Below are 25045 nucleotides of genomic sequence, written 5' to 3' on the forward strand. Positions count from 1 at the left end.
CTTCTTCCATGACGCAAGCTTTTCCTTGGTTATAGTAAGTAAGCTGTTAGAAAGGAGAACATTGGAATGGTAGTGGAAACAGACAGTTGCGAACCCTATACAATCTGATAGTCTGTCTTGGCTCAGCTGACAGGTGTTGAAGAAAAATCGCTGTCCATTTGAACTGATGGATTAAAAATAAAGAACAACAGAAAAGGTTTTATCTTCACATTCAGACTACTTAATTGTCTACATTAATTCTATATGACTTACCAAATGACACTGCTGTGCTAAACAAAAAAATAAATAACCTGCACTTGTGCTGTAAAAACACTATTACACCTTTATCAGATAAACAAAGGCTCATCTAAATAAAAAATATTTGCAGTTAACCACTTTGAGAAGAAAAAAAAAGCAAGAGAAAATACTACAATGAAAGGGCCATTTAAAAACACAAACAGCCACTTCATAACTTAAAGCTAAAAGGCTTTCATGCTGATCCTCAGCACAACAAGTATTTAAAGTTAACAAATATGAGAAATGAGTTGGAATCCTTGCACAGTGTAAATGATTTATCATTATTTTCTTTCAGAGGCAAGCAATTTGCTCTGTGCTTAACTCTATGAAATTTTTTCAAATACATCCTGTCTTTTACCTTTTCTTCTTGGAGTTTGGAAGATGAAGACAATTAAAGTTCTGGTGATATTACAAACTGTTTCTACTGCTCCTCAGATCTCAGACTTTCCCCAGGATGGGAACAAAACTGCATTTCATGGAGAAGAGGAAAAGAAAAATCGAACTACAAAAAAAAAAGGAAACTTCCTAATAGCTTATAAAAAATCCAGAATCAATAACCTGGTTATCTTATTATACTGACAACTTTTTAAAAGTTGTCCCCTAAGGTTTTTTTTTTAAGTTTTATGGGAAAGCAAAATATATAATTGTGTTAAATATATCAACTATAGCCCTCTAAAAGTGCATATGGACAAAAGATATAAAAAGACCCCCAACTTTATGCTCATAATGTTCTTAGATTCTCCAAAATTTTGGGTTTTTTATTTTTACCAAAAAAGGGTAACGTGATAATTTCATTCTTATTCAAAACTTTTAATATAAGTTAGACCTTGCTACACATTTCCACAGCCTTTCTTTCAAATTAGATCCAAATCTATTTCACTTTAGACTATACACCTTATACACCTTAATTACAAGTTTATTCTGTTTTAATCTGGTCCTATTACTGATGACTGTGAAATAGCCCTAAAAAAGCCTAACAGTAAATTAAGTAATAAATATAATTCTAAAACAAATTCCTTCCATTAAGTGTATACTCCACTGTCTCCTCTGTCTCGTGAATGTTCCTGTGGAATATTCCTAACAAAGGGAGAAACTGACACCTATTGGTAACTTTAATATTACCTCCCCAGAGCTCCTCTTGACCAGATTTCTATGGTTTCTAAAACCTGGATATTTTCTGGATGTTATCTTCCACACCTTCCCTTACCCATCTATCCTGCCCCCCCACCAAATCCAAAACCATAGCTATACACATTAGAAACTGAATGGTGGTAACGTGGGAATTTTCAATTTTGCTCTCAAAGTCTATACCATAAAAGCTTTCAAAAGAAGCAGCTCCACACTTGTTTGGTTTTAGACGGGGTCAGAAAAACAACTAGGAAGCGTGGGATATAAATATAAATTTATAGTGGGGACATAGCAGGAATTAGGCAACCTGTCTCTTTCTCAGAAGTCAAGAGACACATATTTCATTTCCTAAGCTATGGAGAACTGAGTGCTATTGACAGGGTCTCTGAGTGAAAGTACAGAAAACCCTAGCAGCTGGATCTCCCTGTTTTTTGAGCTACTAGCCTTCACCCTGCAGCACAGTAGGAAGGAAAACTAGGGAAATAGGGGCAAGTAGAACAATTCTCACACTGCCCTGATATGTTCCTCTGCCATAATGTAGGTGATAAAATAAGGAATAAAGAAAAAACCTTTCAATTTCCAGAAAAATTAATACATGGTCATATAAACATGAAAGTAATATATTAATGTATTAACAGTTGCAATAAAATACAATCAATTAGGTCATTGACGCAAGGAACTGTGATACTGAGGAAGACAGAAATTTTATCAAGTGATAAACCATATAAAGCTATTCATGGAATACGTTGGTCCTTGTACAGAGATGGTGCTAGCAAAAAGTATAGGAACTCAACAACATTATACAATCCTGGATGAAAGAGATTCTCTGCTGTATTTCTAGATAAAGTTCACAATACCTTGTCCCCAGTGAATACCTGATCAACATTTCTTGAATTGATTCAACTCTCTTTTAACCCATCAAGTATGCCTCACAAACTTGAGCTGCTTTTCATAAAGTAGTAAAAGGAGGCACCTAAACTGTATGTGCTGTTAATATCTGACCTCCCTAATGACACCACTGCTATTGATCCACCTAGTACTGGCTGGTCAACTCTGGTGAAAAAAAAAAATTGTGAGGGGACAAAAAAACAATAAATGCTGATACTGAAATTGTGCTTCAAAGACTGCAACAAGATTTATTTAAATTTTTTTCCTTAGAGTCTCACAAAAGATGAGAAAACCCCTGGTGGGAAAGGTTAATATAATAGCCATTGGTCATATATCTAGAAAGAGTCAGCAGGATCTGAACTCACTTCTTCTTGACTCTAAATTCATCACTCTATTGAGTACTCTATATTACAACAGGTTAAAGGCCCCAATTTTCTTGGGATTCCTTACAGCATCCACTCTCCCAAATTCTACAGGAAGTCACACTAAACAAACAAACAAACAAAAAAAGACATGCATACAAAAATTTGAATTACATTTCAGTCCTTCTGCTTCTGTTAGTGACACGATGGGCCAAGGAATAGAATGACAGGTTCAAGATTAAATTCATTCTCATTTTCACTCTACCAGAGCATGTAAGCACTTACGGGAAAACCTACTCTGGCATTACACCAGAAAGAATTACAAATAATGCACAAGTGTGTCTATTACAAAGGCATCCATGTACAGGTACGTACATCAGAAAAAGGCCCCAAAACTCCACTTAGTCTAGCTATGACCCATTTGATATTCACTGAAACAGAAGCAGTGAGAGAGCCTGTAAGACTTTAATATAAGAAGAAAAAATGAGTAAACCAGAAGTGGGACAGGGCTGGGAAATTCTTTTTTTTTTAATTTATGTAATCTGTTATAAAGAACAAACTCCATTTTCAGACTGCATTTTCTACCACAAAGTATGTGAGCTCATGAGCGGCACCCTCAGAGGAAGTGAGTGGCAGCTCCTTAAGCATGAATCATGACCCTGCCCAACCTCCATCAGTCACCTCATGCAAAGGGCTTCATGTATATATGACTCTACTCTCTTGCTTCTGAATTGTATAATTAGATGATTCCTTTTTAAGAATGCCATATTAACTGAGTATGTGCTAACTAACTGGAAATGCTTTAAGAAAAAGAAGCATCATGAAGCCAAAATAACAAATAACTAGGTACTTTTGTTTCCATTTTACACACAAGGAAATTACAGCAAGAAAATAGGAAACTTGCCCAATAGAACATATAGTGTACAGCTACATATTTGTCTCCTTGGTTTCTGTATTAAAACTAAGGACTTCTAAGGGTATTCATAGGAGAATGAGAGCAGAGACCTATCAAACACGATTAACAAGACATACAAAAGGTTAGGTAACTGGATGTCAACTATTATTTTGACCATAGCAGGTGTGCAGCATAAATGCAAATAAATATTATTTGCAAGTAAATTAAAACAGATATGTACATACTTGTGACAAAGAACTTTTTTGTGAAAGTGCAGCTATCAAAGGCGGCAATTTTCTCTTGCAAGACAACGACGAGGATTCTAAAATAGGAAAAGAAAACCAGAGTGAAAAAACCAAGAGTGAATAATCACTATAAACAGTGCAATTCTACAAATTAATTTCAGTTATATCATGCATGCTAAAAAAAATTCTCAAGAAATCAATAGTCACCAATCCAGCTGTTGATGACATTGTAATTAAAAAGAATGCTGATCTGGAGCTACAGTTCCTTTCATAGTAAAAAAAAAAACCCATTGAAGGGAAGATGAAAAAATATATAACAAAGCATCTTAGATCATAAGGGGAAAAGAGGATTGGGTTAACAGGGAAAAAATGTAACAGAAGAAAAATTACAGCAACTGTTAACAGAAATGTATTTTGCCCTCCCCTCAATTCTATTTACCCAAATGGAATTTCCAGCGATTATAATTCTGTGAAATCCAGCTTCATTACAAATGGCTAAGTTTAACAATCAAATGTTCATCATTTTCTAAAAGTGTTTTTCCTGTGACAGCTCAGAGTCAGGGAATTAAAGATCAAATGGATTTATGAAAACTGTCATTAAAACAATTGGTGGATTTCAAGAGCAAGGACAATAGAAAAAACAAAACAAAATGAGAGGGCAGTGGCTAAGCAGCACAAATGAATCAATTCTTTACATCAAATAGATGAGAATTCAATCAAGATGGAGTAATAGATATATTTATCTCAATATTATCTTATAAAATTCATTCAATATTTCAGGTAATTTAGAGCAACTTTTCCCTCCAGGACTACATATCTAAAAACAGCTGGGCATTTTGTTCAGCCACGTAATTCAGATACTCACAAAGAAGCTCAAAAGTGACAGACTATTTATTCACCATGATTTGTATGATTCATAGAACAATATCAAGGAAAATAAAGTAATGACAACAAGGAAGTCGCCCCGTACCTCAACTTGACTGAACTCTTGGGTGGTTTGACAAAAGTCTATCCAGTCAAATATAATATGCTACAGGAAGACAATTTTAGAAATGTTTGCTTTTCATTCAGGAATATTAGGGCTCAAGTCCTTACTACAAGAAAAAATCCTCACAACTTTAGTTATGAAATGTGTAAATGGTCTATTCATACTGTGGAAATCAGCAGGCACAGATGGAGCTTAGGTTTGATTCAGTGTAAACATGTTAAAATGACAGATCTGTCTTTCAATGACACTAAACATTGAGCTCAATAAATACAAGGACTCAAGTCTTTGAGAGGATAAGGTAAAACTAAAAAGAATAATAGTGAAAAGTCAAAACTGAGATATATTCAGAGGTCAAAAAAGATTAAAAGTCATAATCATTTCCGAAATAATTATTTTTAAGGTGAGATTAGTTTGATAAGGTATGTTAAGATCCAAAAGGAGTGCAACTTCTGCTTTGTTCTTCACTTGGAAAGGACAATGCAAACATGGACGAGGGAGATAAAAAACTGACACTATACCTGCAAGTTAGATTCTACTCACACAAAACACCATCATGTCTTTGCCAACCTTTAGTTTTTGAGAACTGATTCAAGTAGCAGAGTGACTAAAATCTAATAGAGGTTTGGTTTTGTTATTTTTAACTTTTTGTGTAATATGAAATGACAAGTGTGGCATCAACAAAATATTCAAAGGTCTGGCTACAAATATATAATTTATTTTTCTTTTTTGCTGATGACCTTTCATAACTCACTCATAGCTCTGCCTCCACCTGCCACTTACGAGTTATATGATCATTAATAATTTGTGGAAATAAATAAGGTGAATACAATCAGCATAATGCATATCCTTTCACAAAATATTCTGGGTTTGTTTTTACTCCATAATCTATATCTTTTAAAAACATCTGATGATGACTAATGTTCCCATTTCCTAAAGCAGAAATATACCAAACTTATCTTTAAATGAAGATCTGAGACTATATTTTTAATTTTCAAATGAATCATCAACAAAGGAAAAGATTTGGGACAAACAGAAAGTAAGGGAAAAGCTTTTAATTTGACCTTACCATCTTAGTATTTATTATATATATTTTATTCTTTCAAAATAGTTTACATTAATCATGCACATAGAAATGCTTAAAATTTTAACAAACTGTACTGTGCTGGTGAGAGAAAAATGTCTCATAGTTTAAAAAGGGCAGAAGATACAAAACTCAAAGAAAGCATTTCAATTATGGTAATTTTAATTGCATCAATCAATAAAAATTAATATGCATCCATTATGTGTTAGGTACTATGCAAACAATGGAGATATATAGGAAAAAGTTAAGCAACCAAAAATCCAGATATTATATTTGTGATTTCATTTTTTTCTAGTATATTTAAATTATATTAAGTGTATAAGGTATATGCATGTAATTAATGGAAAGTGTGTTGAGCCTTTGCCTCAATGGAAAATCAATGGTAATAAAGGGCAGTAAATCAGTATGTAACTTAACCAGAAAGTTAAACAGAAAGAGAAGATACCTGAGTGTTAAGGCAGTCCAAAAGGTGAACTAGGGCATTATTTTCCATCACTGGTAAACAGTTCCATAAGTGAATAAAGTCTTCCACTTGAAAAGCTTACTTTTTCCAACTTAAAGTCTAACTAAAAGTATACAAAATTTGGCATCAAAACGGTTTGAAAGCAGGCAGGGTGTAATTAGTTTGTAGAAGGAAACAAATTATTGATACTAAACAAAAGGCCAAGGCCAATATTGACTCATTTACCATGGAAGGAGGCAGAGAACATTTTCTACTATAGAATTTGAGACTATTTTCAATCTGAGGGAAATAACGAAAGGTACGCAGGAAATCTTATGAACAATGTAACTGACTGTTCATATTTAATACAAAGATATTCACTTTGAAAATTTAACTTTCTTTAGCTAATATCAGAATGTGAAGCAATCTAGGGGAAAGAAAACCATAACTAGAGACTTCCACAAGGTGGCTATTTCTTTTTCAACAATTAGTAAGGGGTATTATTAGTACTAGAAGAAAGTGATATGCTCCTTTAAAACAGTTTTCTACTCCAGAAACAGAATTTAATTTTATGAAATTTTATTTAACATTTTTTGGGGGGTAGAGGTGGGAATAGTATTAGGAAGTATGAGTTCATTCATGCAGACTAACAATTCCTCCCCAACAGAAGAATTACCTAGGGCACTGAGAAATTTTTGGCTATGTCTGATTATTGGCTTGAACCCAATTTCTATTTGAAGGCTATTCTCTAGAATTTGTCTAATTACCTCTCATAATTTAAACTTTTCAAATGGAAAACATTGTTTCTCTTTCTTTTTCTTTCTTAAAGGGGAATAACTGATGCTTTCCTTGGTTAAAATGGGTAAATGGATAAAATCTATACTGGTAAAAATTTTTAAAGGAGATATTAAGCTCTGATAAATAAAATACTATGATCAATGGAATACTTGTAATGTCTAGTGTACTGGGTTATGGATATCACACTCTATGTTATTAATAATCCTTCTGAGTATAAAAATGTATGCTAATATGTAAGTTTAAGTTTTTTTCTTCATTATTTGGAAAGAAGAAAAACCATATTATTATTCACTATCCTGGAAGGAACACTGGTTAAATATAAAAAATAAAATAAAACAGCATCAGGATATGCCCACTGGGCCCATCAACCTAAGTGAAGGATGGACATTTGCACAAAGGGAAATTGAACTCTGGTAGCTAAGTACTGGTCCCTGAAAAGTGAGAGGAAGAAAGGAAGAAATGAAGGGAAGAAGTAATCAAGGGAGGGAGGGAAGGAGGGAATATTTGTTAAGTGCTTACTATGGGCTGTGTTAATTCCTATTAAAAATATTATCTCATTTGATCCTCACAACAATGGGATGTAAGTGCTATTATTATTCCTATATTATGATTTAGGAAGCTGGGATAGGACTTGCCCAGGGTCAAAGAGTAAATAATTAGCAGAGGGCAAATTTGAACTCGGGTCTTCCTAAGTCCAGGCTCAGCATTTAACGACTATGCCACCGAGCTGCCAAAGGACTTATTTCCATTTTCAGAATAGTTACTACTCTCATATGACTGTATCATGAAAGACAGAAGATCTTAAGCTACATGTGACTGGGGCTGGTTCTTCATCAAGTGGTAGAGTATAAAACACTACGGTTGAGAGAAGGAGGTTACTGAAAAAAAAGAGGAGATTAATTTGGTGCTACCTCTACCCCTGTAAAAATAATGAGGTCAAAATTATCAATGATTAAATTTAAATATTGTCATGGAGAGGTATCTTTTTTGTTGTTTTTAAGGGGAGAAAATCTGTTTGGTTCCTATTCTTCCTTGGATGTGAAGAATGAAAGGATATTTTTAGCCAAACTTAGACCATTTCTAACAATTTGGAAAAATATGAGTTATGCATCTGGCAGAATTCAGAAAGTACGTGCCTTAATTAATTAATTTTTTGTGGGCCTGACTCACAATGAAACTGGCATATGCTATATAACCTTTAAAGATATTACTAGATTTATCTATGCCCCAGAAGATATGTTAAGTTATGCTGGAAACAGCTGGACAAATACTTACTGTTTGTTGCAGTGGAGATCATAAATAGGAGTCTTGAACTGAATGGACTTCACCATCTCCCCAGTACGAAGGGAATGTAAATCCACACAACAATATGGAGGACTTGTGCTAAAAGGAAGCAAAATTCATTACTGTAAAATGAAGACAGAAAGTTGGAGGAAGGAAGCATACACCGGAAACATTGGAGCTTTTACCATGTCCACAATTAAGCCATTAAAAAAAAATCCTAAACCATAAACATTCTCCAACCTAAATTGCATTAATTTTGGGGAAAAAACTTGGAAGGATAGGCAGGCAGAGAATGAAGTTTATTCCTGATGCTAGGACTTACAGAAGAATTTGTTTTACATTAAGAATAAATATTCCTAGTTGAAAATTGAATTTATTTCTGGTTACAATCTAGTCAAGAAGCTGCCTCATACTGTCCACCTACACATGTTCCATATAGTTTATAGAATTGGGGTCCCACAGTTAAATTTCAAATAGATTTCTGAAATGACACTGCAGACCTTCCCTCATTAAATCTACTAGTGACAGTATCATAAAAAGTATCAATATTAACTGCTATTGGAAATACTGGCAGCGGAACCAGGTGTTTTTCATCATATACCAGCAATTCCCAACTGACAAACACTCAAATCCTCAATGAACTGCAAGCACACATGATGGACAGGCATCAGTCAAGGGTGTTTAAATCCAGATCCCCTACAACTCTTTGTTTCTCATTTCAAAACACTTGAGGAGTCAAAAGAGGCATAAAAAAAAGATTTGGAAGATGGAGCCAAGATGGCAGATTAAAAGTAGGGACTCTCCTGAGCTCTCCCCCAAAACCTATAAATACCTTGAAATAAAGACTCTAAACCAATTCTAGAGCAGCAGAACCCACAAAAAGACACAGTGAAACAAATTTCCAGTCCAAAACAAACTGGAAAGTTGAAAGGTCTATTGACCAGGGTAAGAGACCATAATAAGAGTAATAGCTACATAAATGACAAAAGAACTCTGGTAGCCTTATCTACTGCTAGTGACAAGACACACTCATCTCATCAGTCAAGCACAGCAAGACACAGGCCCAGACCAACCCCCAGGAATTGTAGTACTCAAGCCCAAGCAATTTGTATCCAAGCAACCCACATCTGTGGGCACACATAGAAGAAGCAAGGGCCAGGGCAGACCTGGAAATCAAAGTACCTATTTTTGATGTGTGAAAAAGACCTGCTGGGACTCACCTGAGCTCTCCCCCAAACTCCTTCCAATAATCTTAAAAAAATGACTCTAAACAAATTACAGAGCAGCAGAACCCACAAAAAGACAGAGTAAAACAAATTTCCCACCCAAAGCAACCTGTAAGGTCAACAGGAAAGGTCTGTTACACCACAGTGAGAGAGGAGTGTAGTCCAGCACAGGCCACACCACAGCAGACCACACCCCAGCACCCAATACACCCGGAGCAGACCTTGGGAGGATTGAATCACTGGCAGCAGTAGAAGTTTCTAGACTTCTCAGTCCACAGACTGAGAAGGTCAGCAGGAAAGGCCTGTCAGACTTGGGTGAGAGAGGAGCTCAGTACAGCACAAGCCATGCCAACACAACCCCAGCCCCATCAAACCAGGAGCAGGACTTGGGAGTGACTGAATTGGCAGTGGCTGCTTCTAGAACTCTCATTGCACAAATGGAAAGGGGACTGAACAACTCATCAGAAGGAGATTACAGAGGTCTCTTTGCTAGCACTGAGGCAGTACTCTGTTACTTTGCCCACACTTAGACTTGGATTGTAGTTCTGGGTGGCAGTCCCAGGGCAAGGAGGAAAAAATAGCATAGCAGAGCTTGCAACAGCACTGGAAAGAGGATCCTCCTCAGAGTGGGCAAAAAGAGTGCTTGTGGTTGCTCAAAGACCAGAGCACAGGCTATGAGAGAAGTAAACACTGCTCCTTAGATCATACTATCTTGGAAGAAATGAAAACTTAGAGGTCCATAGAAATATCTCTGAAAACAGCTGCATAAAACCTCTGCAGCTTGGGACACTTTGCCAGCCACACTGGAATCAGAGCTCTACCTTAACAAAAAGCTAACAAAAAGTTAAGTAATGAGCTGGGAGAATGAGCAAACAACAGGGAAAAAAACAAAACCTCTGACTATAGAAACTTATTTTGGTAACAAGGAAGATCAAAACACACACTCAGAAGAAGACAACAAAGGCAAAGTTCCTACATCCAATGCCTCCAAGAAAAATACGAATTGGGTCTCAATCGGTGGAAGAGCTCAAGAAGGATTCTGAAAATCAAGGAAGAGAAGTAGAGGAAAAACTGAGAAGAGAAATGAGAGTAATGCAAGAAAATAATGAAAAATGAGTCAACAAACAAACAGATCAGGCCAAATGGTGAAAGTGGTCCAATAAGTCAAAGAGGAGAAGAATGCTTTAAAAAGCAGAATTGGTCAAATGGAAAAGAAGGACCAAAAGTTCACTGAAGAAAATAATTCCTTCAAAATTAGAATGGAGCAAATGGAAGTTAATGATTTTATGAAAGATCAAGAAATCATAAAACAAAACTAAAAGAATGAAAAAATCAAAGACAATATAAAATATCTCATTGGAAAAACAGCTGACCTGGAAAACAGATCCAGGAGAGATAATTAAAAATTAATGGACTACCTGAAAGCCATGATAAAAAAAAAAAAGTGCCTAAACATTATCTTTCAAGAAATTATCAAAGAAAATTGCCCTGATATTCTAGAACCAGAGAGTAAACTAGAAATGTAAAGAATCTACTGATCACCTCCTAAAAGAGATCCCAAAATGAAAACTCCCAGGAATATTGTAGCCAAATTCCAGAATTCTCAGGTCAAGGAGAAAATATTGCAAGCAGCCTGAAAGAAACAATTCAAATATCATGAAGTCACAATCAGAATAACACAAGATTTAGCGGCTTCCACATTAAAAAATTGCAGGGCTTAGACTATGATATTCCAGAGGGCAAAGGAACTGAGATTACAACCAATTATTACCTGCCCTGCAAAAGTGAGTACAAATCCTCAGAGGGAAAATCAACATTCAATGAGATAGAGGTCTTTCAAGTATTCTTAATAAAAAGACCAGAGCTGAATAGAAAATTTGACTTTCAGATACAAGAATCAAGACAAGCATAAAAAGGTAAACAAGAAAGGGGAGTCATTAAAGACTTAACAAGGTTAAACTGTTCACATTCTTAAGTGGGAAGATGATACTTATAACTCATAAGACCTTTCATTATTAGGATAGTTAGAAGGAGTATATATAGAGAGAAGACACAAGGGCAAGCTGAATATGAAAGAATATCAAAAATTAAAATTAAAATTGGAATGTACTGGGAGAAAGGGAAAGGTAAAATGGAGTAAATTATCTTACATAAAAGAGGAAAGGAAAAGTTTTTACAATAGAAGAGAAGAGGGGGAGGGAAGAAGAAGTGAGTGAACCTTGTTCTCATCAGAATTGGCTCAAAGAGGGAATAACACACATACTTAATTGGGTATAGAAATCTATCTTACCCTATAGAAAAGTAGGAGGGGAAGGGGATAAAAGAACAGGGGGATAGGGGTGGGGTGGTAATAGAAAGGGAAGACAGATTAGGGGAGTCAGAAGCAAAACGCTTTCAAGGAGGGTAAGGGTGAAAAGAGAAAGAATAGAATAAATGAGGGGGAAATACAGTTAGCAATAGTGACTTAAAAAAATTGAAGCAAGTTTCTCTGACAAAGGCCTAATTTCTCAAACACATAGAGAACTGAGTGAAATTTATAAAAAAACATAAGATCCATTCCTCAATTGATAAATGGTCAAAGGATCAAATATGGCCATATGAGAGAATACTCTCACTATTAATTGAAGAAATGCAAATTAAAACAATTAAAATTATAATAATTATATCTATTAAATCAGCTAATAGGATAGAAAAAGTAAATGACAAGTATTGGAGGGATGTGGGAAAGATGAGACATTAATGCACTGTTAGTGCAGTTGTAAACTAAATTAAACCATTCTGTAAAGCAATTTCGAACTATGCTCAAAGGGCTATAAAATCATGCATTCCCTTTGACCTAGAAATACCACTACTAGGTGTGTATCCCAAAAGAGATTTAAAAAAAGGAAAAGGACTTATGCGTACAAAAATATTTATAGCATATGTTTTCTGGGGGCAAAGAATTAGAATTTGACGGAATGTTCATCAGTTGGAGAACAGCTGAACAAGTTCTCATATGTGGTTATGACGGAATACTCTTGTGCTATAAGAAATAAGGAGGAGGATGCTCTCAGAAAAACCTGGAAAGCCTGGCATGGGCTCACACAAAGTGAAATGTACAATGTAGAAAGTAACACCAGTATTGTAAGATGATCAATTGTAAATGATTTAGCTATTCTCAGAAATACAATGATCCAAGATGACTCTGAAGGACTTGTGAGGAAAAATGTCATCCATATCCAGAGAAAGAATTAGTGGTGTCTGAATACAGATTGGGTCATACTTTTATTTTATTTTTCTTGAGTTTTTTTGTCTCTATTTTCTTTTGCAACATGACTATTATGGAAATGTTTTGCATGACTACACATGTATAACCTATATCTAATTGTTTACCTTCTTAATGGGGGTGGGGAGGAAGGGAGAGAATTTAAAACTCAAAGTTGTAAAAACAAATGTTAAAAATTGTCTTTACATATGACTGAGGGAAAACAGAATACAAAATTTTTTTTAAAAGAGAGAGAGGTTTAAAAATTTAACAAATTCCTTGTGCCCAAGTAACTACCCTGCCCAGTTACAAATCATTCCCCAAGGCACTTTAGGGAAAGCCACAGAATGGAAGATGTGCTTAGCAACCAGGTTTTTCTGAAACCACCCTGCTTGTCATTTCTTACAGCATAACAGTATTCCATCATAATCATATATCACAACTTGTTCAGCCATCCCTCAGTTGACAGTCATCCCCTTAATTTCCAATTCTTTGCCACCACATATCTGCTATAAATAATTTTGTACAAATAGCTCTTCTTTCCTTTTCTTTGATTTTTTTGGGAAACAGACCTACTAGTAATATTGCTGGGTCTAAGGATATGCAAAGTTTTATAGTCCCTCAGCATATTCTAGTTTACAACTCTACCAAAAGTGCATTAGTGTCCCAATATTTCCACATCCCTGACAACATTTCTCTCTTCTGTCATATTAGCCATTCTGATAGTTGTGAGGTGGCATCTCAGAGTTGTTTTAACATGCATTTCTCTAATCAGTGATTCAGTGTATTTGTTAGGATATTAGTGTATATAATGGGTTTTTTTTTTAGCATATTAGTGTATTTAGTGATCTAGAGTATTTTTTATGTGACTACAGATAGTTTTGATATCTTTTGCAAACTGTCTGTTCATATCCTTAATCATTTATCAACTGGGGAATGGCTCTTATTTTTATAAATTTGGCTCAGTTTCTTATACACACATACACATACATGAAATAAAGCTGAAGAAAAAAAGTAAAGAAAAAAGAAGTCAGAACTCCACTATATGTCTATTTTATAACATTTATGGGTGAGGAGAAATCCCTAAAAATAGGCATGTTACAAACAGCTGTGATATAGACTATGAAAAAAGGTCTAGAGCCTACCAATTCTAAACTGGCACATCAACATACCTTTCTCTCAGGTATGTGCCTATAACTGCCATCTTCTTGTGCCTCTCTCTGTCCCCACTACCAGAAACAGAACACACGACTCAAGCTCTTATTTCATGGAGAAGCTCCCTCCAAATGGTCCAGTACGCCGCTAGAAATCATCCACTGTGTTGTAATGGTTGGTACTAAAACAAAGATTGTCGTGCAGTCTTCCAGGAGCAGAACTAACACTTGGGTTTTTCGATGAACTTGCAAGAACACTTCCAAGGCAGCATCCCAAGGGTAATGTGCCCCCTTCCTAAGTCTACTGATGGATCATGCTGCACACATTCCTCAATAAATGACAGAATCTCAAATCCAAATTCAACCTACAAAATGACTGCAAGACTAAAATGGTCCCTTGGCGATACCTCAAGCTCCCCTGCTGAGAAGAAACAAGTTAACTGTTCAAGGGAAGGCTAACATTTTATGAAGCCAGTGGGGTGGGAAACAGACTGTCACCTTCAATTAGAAGCTCATCACACCACATACTGGAAACTAAAACTCTGATCATTCTGTTGGCAACCATACAGTGTCACAACTGAGATTCTCCCCTCCCAAAAGGCATTTGGTAAAAGCAGACAAAACAACTGCTGGGAGGGTGCAGTTTAGAGGCTAACAAAAAACGCTTGGCAGAACCAAAAACTATTTTTATGTATGGAAAGTTTTCTCATTTGCTGGCCTAATAAGGAAAGATAATCTTTTGAAATAAGAGACTTCACAAAGTCACACATTCAGAGTGGGGGCAATATACTCCCTGCCAGAGCACAGTTGCATGCAAGCCTGAGATTGGACCTTTGTTCTCAGTTCCTCTCTGATTTTGGATGCCTTATCCCACTCCCTAGGCTTGAACAAGACAATGCTAATTTCTTTCCAAGGAGGCCAGTGGGAAAACTTTGAGTAATGTTCCTTTAATTGAAAGGCTGCCAACCCAGAAAGGCCTACCATAGATGCATTGCAAAATCTGCAGAACCTTTGGGTTTTTTTTACCCTCTTCCATCACACAGAGTATTCATGATATAGAAGATACTACCACAAGTTGCCCCTTGTACCCCTTGTACTGACCAAAAGTCAGTGAAAAAGTATACACTTTAATACAATGAAATCTAAATCTACTTTCCAGAGAGTAACTTAGACTAAATGGGTTAACATTTCAAAAGGTTTGGGTTTGACATTTACACATAAACTTATCAATTCACATTAAAACCAAGTCAGATAATTTCTTTTTAAATGAAAACCAGGGACACTCCCCCCACCCCACCCCGCCCCTTAACATTAGAACATTAGAATAGATCTAAACCTACTGTCAAGTCATGACAGGGATTAGGTGGAGCAAAGGTCTTTTTACTAGGGAAAAGCTGTTTGGGGATGTATAATTTGTGGACAAGATTTATTAATTAAAAATAATTACAGGAATTTGCCAATATATGAATACTAACAAACAAGGCAAGGTTATCTATAAGCTCACTGATGATGTAGATTTCCTTTTTTTCACATTTATTTATTTTATTTTTATTTTATGGAATAAAACAAACATTTCCATAACATTTCTTATACTAAGAAAAACATTATTGCATATAGAACAGAAAAGCTCTTATGTACAATTTGCTATTCCTTTAAATATATAATAAAGTTATCCTTCTGCCCTCTCCCTGCCCTAGAGATGGCTACCATTAAACACAAATAGGAGTATGTATGTATGTATGTATGTATGTATGTATGTATGTATGTATATGTGTGTGTGTATGTATATTCTATTTGTGAGTTCTTTCTCTGGATACAGACACCATCTTTCTTCATATGTCCTTCATAAGTAATTTGGATATTTATAATAGTCAAAATGACTTTCTCATTCAGTATCATTCTTAAACATTCAGTATCATTCTTAAAACAATATTTCTGTTACAGTATGCAATGTTCTCTTGGTTTTGCTCATTTTGTTCTTCATTATTTTCTTCAAGACTACCTATGTTTTTCTAAGATCACCAAGATCGTCATTTCTTATTGTATAATAGTATTCCATCACTATCATATTCCACAACTCGTTCAGTCCTTCCCCAGTTGATGGGGATATTTGTGACTCATGAGAACTTTCTCAGTATTAGGATAGTTGAAGGGAGAGAGAGAGAGACAGAGACAGAGACAGAAAGATGGCATAGGGTGAGCTGAATATCAAGGGATTATATCTAAAAAAGAACACTAAGGGTTGAGAGGAATGTACTAGGAGAAAGAGAAAGGGAGAGGTAGAATGTAGTAAATCATCTCACATAAAAGAGGCAAGAAAAAGCTTTTACAATGGAGGGGAAGAAGGGGAAGGTGAGAGGGAATAAGTGAACCTTCCTTTCATCAGATTTGGTTTCAGGAGGGAATAAAATACACATTCAACTGAGTATGGAAGTTTATCTTACCCTACAGGAAAGCAGTAAGAAAGCGGATAAGAGAGGGGGGATAATAGAAGGGACAGCAGATTGGGAGAAGGGGTAATCAGAAGCAAACACTTTGGCAGAGAGACAGTTCAAAGGGGAGAACTGAATAAATGGAGAGTGGGACAGGACAGACGGAAATATAGTTAGTCTTTCACAACATCACTGTTATAGAAGTGTTTTGCATGACCACACACATATAACCTTTATTGAATTGCTTGCCTTCTCAATGAGGGCAAGTGGGGAGGGGAGAAGGGAGAGAATGTGGAACTCAAAAGTTTTAAAAATGTTAGAGGTTATTTTTACGTTCAATTAGAAAATACGACATATAAGCAATGGGATATAGAAATTTCTCTTACCCCACAGGAAAATAGAAAGGAAAGGGATGGGATGGATAGGGCGGTGTTATAAGGGACAGCAGACTGAAGGAAAGAGCAAAAGGGTAATCAGAATACATGCTATGTAGGGGTGAGGGTAGGGGGGAGATGAGAAGAAAATTTGAAATTCAAAATTTTGTGGAAGTCACTGTTGAAAATTGAAAATAAATTTAAATGGAAAAAAATTAAAAATACCATACATAAGTAATAAAGCATTATATATAAAATTTTATACATAAATAACATAAAATATAAATGTCATATATTATATACAAATAGTCTATAGTATGTAAACATACCATATAAATGATAAAGTATTATTATTCCCATTAAAAAAACAATCTCTGTTATAAGGAATGGTTGGGTGACAAAGGAGAAGGAAATTCACATAATGAAAAACAGGATAATTACGAAAATGTATTTTAAAACATAGTTCTCTTCCTCTCCCCACAAAAAAGGTTAAGGATAAAGTTTGGACTTTTGATTTAATCAGTACAGAGAATTCTCGGGTAAGGAAATTCTCTCTATCAATGAAAACCCACCTCTTCTCCATGAATTAAGAAAGAGGTATCAAACAGAGGTGCTCAACACACCAGACTGCAGCAGGAACAACATTAAAATTAAACTGGGAAATATTTAACATATAAATGAAAAAATAATAGAACATAAATAATATTAATATGCAGTTTTTAAGTCAATATGTGGAGTAAAGGGACCTTTATGTATAGTTTAGGGACAATTTAGTGGCCCCTTTTTTATTTGAGTTTGATACTTGCCTAGAACACTGAAAGTGGACTTACCCAGAAAGTACGTATCTTCCTGCTTGTGAGACCATATCTCTATTATTTCATGCTGCTGTTCATTATAAAGATGCTAGTATAAATATAATGTCATTTAGGGAGAAAGAACACTAGAGAAGCTTCAAGTAGAAAATCATGCTTGAGGTACATCTTGAAGGAAGAAAGGAATTGTACATTGGAGAAATGAAAGAAAAATATTTCAGGGTTGGCAGATAGCCAATGCAAAGGCACAAAGAGAAAAGACTATGCACAAAACTCCAGTGGAGCTCTAGGAATCACTAGTAAAAGAAATTAAAGATAAGGAAAATAGGGAGATAAATTCAAAAGTATCAGAAATTTCTAATTCAAAGTTGTAACTATTTCCAACTCTTATCCCTGTTCACTTATTCATGGCTAGCATTAGATTCATTTCTGGACAGATCAATCATGTTAACATCTTTGTCCAGGGTCTAGATTCCTCTGAATTATACATCCAGATACCATTTATTGCTTAGGGCAATCCCCTCATTTTGACATCCAATGGCAAACACATTTATAGTCTTAGAAAATGAGTTATATGGGACCTATTTAGTCCAAGTCTTTGTCTAGTAGAGTAACATCTTCTCTAACAAGCCATCATCAAATATCTGCATGGAAAATAAAGTGGTCATCAAATATCTGCATGAAAACCTCCAATTATAGGAAACATCCATTTCCTAAAGCAGTCCAATTCATTTCCAAACAGTCATAACAATTACGAATTTATTTCTTATAATGAGGCAAAACTGTCTTCCTATAGGGAACTTCCACCCACTAGCCCTACAGATCTTTCTTCTGAAATCAGAAGCAGATCCTCTTCATGACACAACCAGAAGAGACAGACAGAGAAAAATAAAAGAGTGCTGCATTTGGTAGACAAAAGATCTACTTACATTCCAGGTTCTTCCCTCAGAGAGGGATATTAGGCAAGTCACATCAACTCTCTCTGGGCCATGATTCCCACAGATCTCTTCATTTCCCACCGGACTGCACTTGGCACTTCATCACGTCCCCTCCACCACTTTTCAGCTTTCTTTTATGTGATATCTTGTGCTATTAGATTATAAGCTCCTTAAGGAGAAGAAACTGTCTTTTTGGAAATTTGGAACAAAGGAGATGCCCATCAATTGGGGAATGCCTAAACAAATTGTGATGCATAAATGTAATGGAATACTACTGTACTGTAAGAAATTATTTATATGATGCATAAAGAGAAGAAAGGAAAGACATACATGAACTTATAATGAGTGAAACAAAGAAAAAAATATACACAGTAACTACAACAGTGTAAATGGAAAGACACACACACAATTAAAAGTGAATACAACAAAATTATTCCAGCCGACACCTCTGTAGAGGCAGGCAGTCCACATTTGTTGTACACTGAACATATTTTTGGACTTTTTCAATACACTGTGGCATTTCCCTTTTTTGTCTGAAAAATACTATTTGTTACATAGGAAGGATCTCTGGGAGGAGGACAAAAACTGGGAAACACTATGATGATACAAAAGAATATAAAACATCCTGACTGTAATTGCAAACAGCACATGATCTGCTTCTCCTCTAACTGTTTTAAAGAAGATCTTCAATATTATGGTCAAATATCCATTAAAGTATTCAGAAATATGGTATAAGGTATTGCTCTAAGACTAATTTCTGCCAGACTACTTTGTAGTTTTCCCAGAAATTTTGATCAATTAGGGAGCCCTTTCCTAAGTTACTTACATTGTCTACTTTATCAAACACCGGGTTTCTGAATTCCTTTGTGAATAAAGCACTGGATTTGAAGTAACGATGATCTCACTTCAAATCTGACCTCAGACACTCATGAGCTAGGAGACTCTTGGATAATTCATTTAACCTCTGTTTGCCTCAGTTTCCTCAAATGTAAAATGGGGATAATAATAGCACCTACCTCTCAGGGACACTGTAAAGACAAAATGGAAAAGCACATAGCCTCCTGTCTGGCATATAGTACATACTATATAAATACATATAAATAAGTTTATTGTTGTTGTTGTTACTGCATTAACCTACCTTTTCTTTTATGTTAACTAAGACCAAATATCATTGATGACTACTACTTTAAAATACAGTTTGAGGTCTAGAACTGTTATTTTCCCATCTTTCTTATTATTTTCATTATTTCCCCTGATATTCTGGATCTTTTGTTTTTCCAACTGAATTCTGGTGTTATTCTACTCAGTTTTGTAAAATAGTTCTTTTGTTATAACTTTAGTAGTGTCATTTTTATTATATGAGCATAGCCCAACCATGAATACTGATTATGTCTTCACTGCTTTGTAACTAAATCTACAAGTATTTTGTATTAGGTTCCCAAGTATTTTATGCATTTTGTATTTAAATGATATTTTTCTTTTTATTATTGCCCCTTAAAATTACATGTTTTATGGAACATGGAAATGCTACTGGCTTCCTAATTTTATTCTTGAATGTACAACATTGCTGAAGCTATCAATTGTGTCAATTACAATCTTTTCTGATTCTCTCAGATGTACTAAATTAATCATCAAGTCATCAGCAAACAGGAATACTTTTTGTCTGCTTCTTTACCTATACTTTACATTTAAGTTCTTTCTCTTATTTAGATATTACAGTCAACATTTGTAAAAGTACATCAAATAACATTAGGGAGAGCGAATATCCTTGCTTTACCCTGTATTTATTGGAAAAGTTTCAAGGGTATTTTCATTGCACATGATGCTTCTTTATAATTTTAGGTAGATGCTTTTTATATTACATAAAAGTTCCTCATGGTCATCATATTATTGTGTGCTAATAAACAACAAATATGAGGATAACACAGAAGAATGGAAAGCTCTAGAGTGAAATAAGTTGAGCCAGGAAAATAAGAGAAAATTGATTACAATAAGATAAAGGGAAAGAATCACAGAACAATTTTTTTAAAAAATGATTGGAGCATAGCTTCAAAGAAGACATATGAGAAGATACCCTCACTTCAATTCCTTGGCAGAGACATAAGGTCCCCAGGGATGTTACATTACACATATTTTCAGATTTTTAAAAATATATTGATCAGTTTTTTCTGATCTTGCCTTTTTTTCTTTAAAAAATATTATTTGTTATACGAGATAACTCTCTGGGAGGGAGACAATGGAATAAATTTTTATCATATTAAAAAATCAATAAGAATGTATTTTTTTAAAAAACTTAAGCATAAAATTTTATATTTACCACCTATTAAATATCATTACAAGGTGCAATGGATAGAGCGCCAAGCCTGGAATCAGGAAGATTAACTTTCCTGAGTTCAAATCAGGTCTCAGACACTTCCTAGCTATGAGTCCCTGGGCAATTCCCTTAACTTAATTTTCCTCAATTTCTCATCTGTAAAATGAGCTGGAGAAGGAAATGGCAAACTACTCTAATATCTTTGGCAAAACAAACAAACAAATAGGGTCATGAAGCGTCAGACATGACTGAACAAACAACATTAAATATCATCCTGTTGGACTGGTTCTATTGTTCAACCTTAGTCATGATCTGTTGAGATCTCAATTCAATTATTAGTTAGTAGTGATCTCTTCCATCTTCATGTCATCTACAAATTAGAAAAGCTTGCCATTAGTGTCACTGATAAAAATGTTGAAAAGGAAGCAACCCAATACAGGTTTCTGCCAATATAATTATCTGATGTATAATAGTATATATAATATATATGATAGTATAATAATATATATAATATATATATAATATATATAAGGATATATAGCTATTTTCCCAACACACAATGTAATTCCTAGTACAAGGCACTCTGCTGCTACCATTCTATCAGATGCTGAAGACATAAGCTTTCTTTAGTCCAAAGAATTTCTATTAAGTGAAGCTACCAAAAAAAACAAGGTCCTTATATAGACCCAAATACTAGTATCATACTGGACAAAATGAATACAAAGACCCTCACAGACAGTATTTATTTTTACATCCAGGCTGCAAATGTATTTGGAGAAAAACATTATTACTCAGTATTTAATCAGAGGGACTTGGTGACAAGATGTAATGTAACTCAAGTGGATACTATAGAGAAGAAAGAAGTTATAAGTATAGCAAGCCTCAGAATTTCAGGATATAATAACAAACTTAAGAAAATATAACAGAAAGAGTGAACATTTTCTCTTCACAATAAACTTTACTGCTTTGTGCTGCAAAGAAACAAGCAATTTGGCACATGGGTACTCCAGGACCAGAACAGACTAAAGAAAGTTCAGTAGTCAGGATTGTTTAAGACATATCAACTGGGATATGAAGGAATAATCATAAAGAAACTGACTTTTATGACCTGAAGAATTTGTTCAAAATTTAATAACAGATTATTCAGATGATACAACTTAGTAGGAAATTATTAAGTGATTTAACTATAGTCTTTTATTAATTACACATTTCTAAACATTATTAATACTCAGTACCTGTGAAATATCATCCTCATACATTACTGACTATGAGTTCACACATTACATGTGTAATGGCAACAAAGTATACCAGACCAGCCTTGACTTAAGACAATGCAGGTTCAAGTCCTAACCCTGACATATACCAGCTGTAATCATGGCCAAGACACTTGAGGTCTCAGCGTTCCCAGGCAATTCTCTAAGGCAATGAATTACAAAGTAGATATTCACATCTGTATTCAAGAAAGGAACTACTACACTGGGAGTGCCGTACAAGAATGAAATCAGAAGAAAAGAGAGAAAAATGTTTCTCCATCATGCACTAAAACTAGGACCATCTGAAAGCTCACTACTCAAGTATTCAAGATTAAGGCAGTATCATAACATATATTTATATGCCTATATTTAAATAAAGATATGCTGCTTTCTAAGCTTGTTACTAAAAAGTCTTATCAGAAATGGAAGAGCATACATTAAAAAATCTGGAAATTATTATTAGCATTTGGCAGCTGTGAATATTTTGTTATAATAACGATTTTTTAAAAATTCTTCCTATTATTGTATCCCCGAGAGATCATAAAAATGGGAAAGAGTCTCACATGAACAAAAATATTTACAATAGCGCTCTTTGTGGTGGCCAAAAACTGGAAATCAAGGGGATGCCCATCAGTTGGGGAATGGCTGAATAAATTATGGTATATGAATGTAATGGAATACTATTGTGCTATAAGAAATGATGAACAGGAAGACTTCAGAGAGGCCTGGAAAGACTTATATGATTTGATGCTAAGTGAAAGGAGCAGAACCAGGAGAACTTTGTACACAGCAACAACCACAGTGTGCGAGGATTTTTTCTGGTAGACTTAAAACTTCATTGCAATGCAAGGACTTTAAAAATTCCCAAAAGTCTTTTAAGGCAAAATGCCTTCCATACCCAGAGAAGGAACTATGGAATTCAAACGCAGATTGTAGCAGATCATTTTCTTTTGTGTTATGTTTTGGTTTGTTATATGATTTCTCCCATTCATTTTAATTATTCTATACAACATGACTATGGTAGAAATGTATTTAATAGGAATGTATGTGTAGAACCTATATAAAATTGCAGGCCATCTTGGGGAAGGAGGGGAATGATGAGGGGAGGAAGGGAAAGAAAAAATCTAGGTTGTGTGGTAGTAATTGTATAATACTGAAAATAAATAAATAATGATTTAAAGAATTTTAAAAAATTAAAAAATTCTTCCTATTGAACTGCTCCAAAATTATATCAGATTGCCCTATATAATTATAAAATTTTGATGTGCAAGTCAATTTTCTACAGCACAATCTCAATTTCTTGAAAAGATTCTATTTGAATTCAACTGATCAGCAAGTCATCCAGTTCTTTTACAATAGGTTGATGTCTCTGGCATTCTATATCCCCAATTTTGGATATTGTTGACATAACCAAAAACTGAGAACTTAAAATTCACATGGAATTGGGCAACTTAATAGGTAGATGTGTGTTCTAGAATTTCTTCAACATTCTTTTTTCGTGCTCTTCAAAATCAAAAGTAATAGAGCACATTTTTCACAAGATGAGAGTTGAGTTACAGAGAGTTGGGGACATTTCTTCAATTGCATATTAGCTGGCAGAATGAGGACCAGAAATCACTGCTCACCTGGCTATTCAAATCACCAAATGTGGAAATGATGTGTTACCCAATGAACTCTTATTGTATACTACATGTACCATTCTTGTATATATATGTGTGTGTGTGTGTGTGTGTGTGTGTGTGTGTGTGTGTGTGTGTGTGTGTGTGTGTGTGTGTGTATATATATATATATATATATATATATATATATATATATATATATATATATACTCTATCCTCTATTCTGTGGGTAGTGAGGTGGCACAGAGATAGAACACTAGGTTTGGAATCAGAAAAGACTCATCTTCAAGAGTTCAAATCTGGCCTCAGACACTTACTAGCTGTGTGACCCTGGCCAAGTCACTCAACTCTGTTGGCCTCAGTTCCTTATCAGCAAAATGAGCTGGAGAAGAAAATGGCAAACCACTCCAGTATCTTTGCCAATAAAACCCCAAATGGAGTCACAAGGAGTTATTCAAAATGAAACAATCCAACAACATTTACTTTTTTGATCTGTCTTATGCATGGCACAGTGGAAACATCTTTAGACATGGAGTCAGAAGACAGAGATTCAACTCAGAGCTCTGCAAGAGCTGGTTACTTAACCTCATTGTACAGGATTGAACTAAATGGCCCCTGATGTATTTTCCAGTTCTCAATCTCTGATCCAATGATTCAAGTTCAGCTGTAGGTGTGACATGAAATAAGCAAAAGGAAATGACACAAGATGTTCAGCTAATTCAGAAAAACTACCTTCTAGCTCAAAATCTCTGATTCCAAAATCCTCTCTGCTAATCTGTAAATTTCCTGAAAGGAAGAGCTATGTTTTAGTCTATTTTTCTTTTTTTTTAATTTTATTTATTTTCAGTGTTCCACAATCACTACCATACAACCTTGATTTTTTTTCTTTCCCTCCCTCCTCCTCCCTCCCCTCTCCCTCCCTGACACAGCATACAATTTTATATAGTTTCTACACATACATTCCTATTAAATACCTTTTCACCATAGTCATGCTGTATAGAAGAATTAAAATGAGTAGGAGAAATCATATAACAGACCAAAACGTAATACAAAAGAAAATGATCTGCTACATTATGCAACTGAATTTATTTTAGTTTATTTTTCAAGGCCCACAACTGTACTCCACAAATAGTTGACATTCAGTTAGGGTTCCTGGGCCTGGAGTCAGGAGGAATAGCGTTCAAATCAAGCCTCAGACACTTATTACTTGTGTGACCGAGCAGAAGTCACTTAACCACAGTCTGTCTCAATTTTCCCAATTCTAAAACAAAGATACTAGAGCCTACATCAGA

The 25045-nt window shown here is 34.9% G+C and overlaps 1 protein-coding gene across 14 annotated transcripts in view; it reads right to left on the reverse strand.

Annotated features, from left to right (window-relative positions):
• BCAS3 (BCAS3 microtubule associated cell migration factor) overlaps positions 1-25045 on the reverse strand; it is an 803928-nt gene that overhangs the window by 625506 nt on the left and 153377 nt on the right. For all 14 annotated transcript variants that reach the window (XM_072637728.1, XM_072637734.1, XM_072637735.1 and 11 more), the window contains 2 exons: positions 8379-8486; positions 3795-3871 (listed from right to left, as the gene is read on the reverse strand). In XM_072637728.1, the coding sequence (XP_072493829.1) occupies positions 3795-3871; positions 8379-8486 (185 nt within the window). The remainder of the gene's footprint in view (positions 1-3794; positions 3872-8378; positions 8487-25045) is intronic.

This window comes from Notamacropus eugenii, chromosome 2, assembly GCF_028372415.1.
Source record: "Notamacropus eugenii isolate mMacEug1 chromosome 2, mMacEug1.pri_v2, whole genome shotgun sequence".
Lineage (NCBI taxonomy): Eukaryota > Metazoa > Chordata > Mammalia > Diprotodontia > Macropodidae > Notamacropus > Notamacropus eugenii.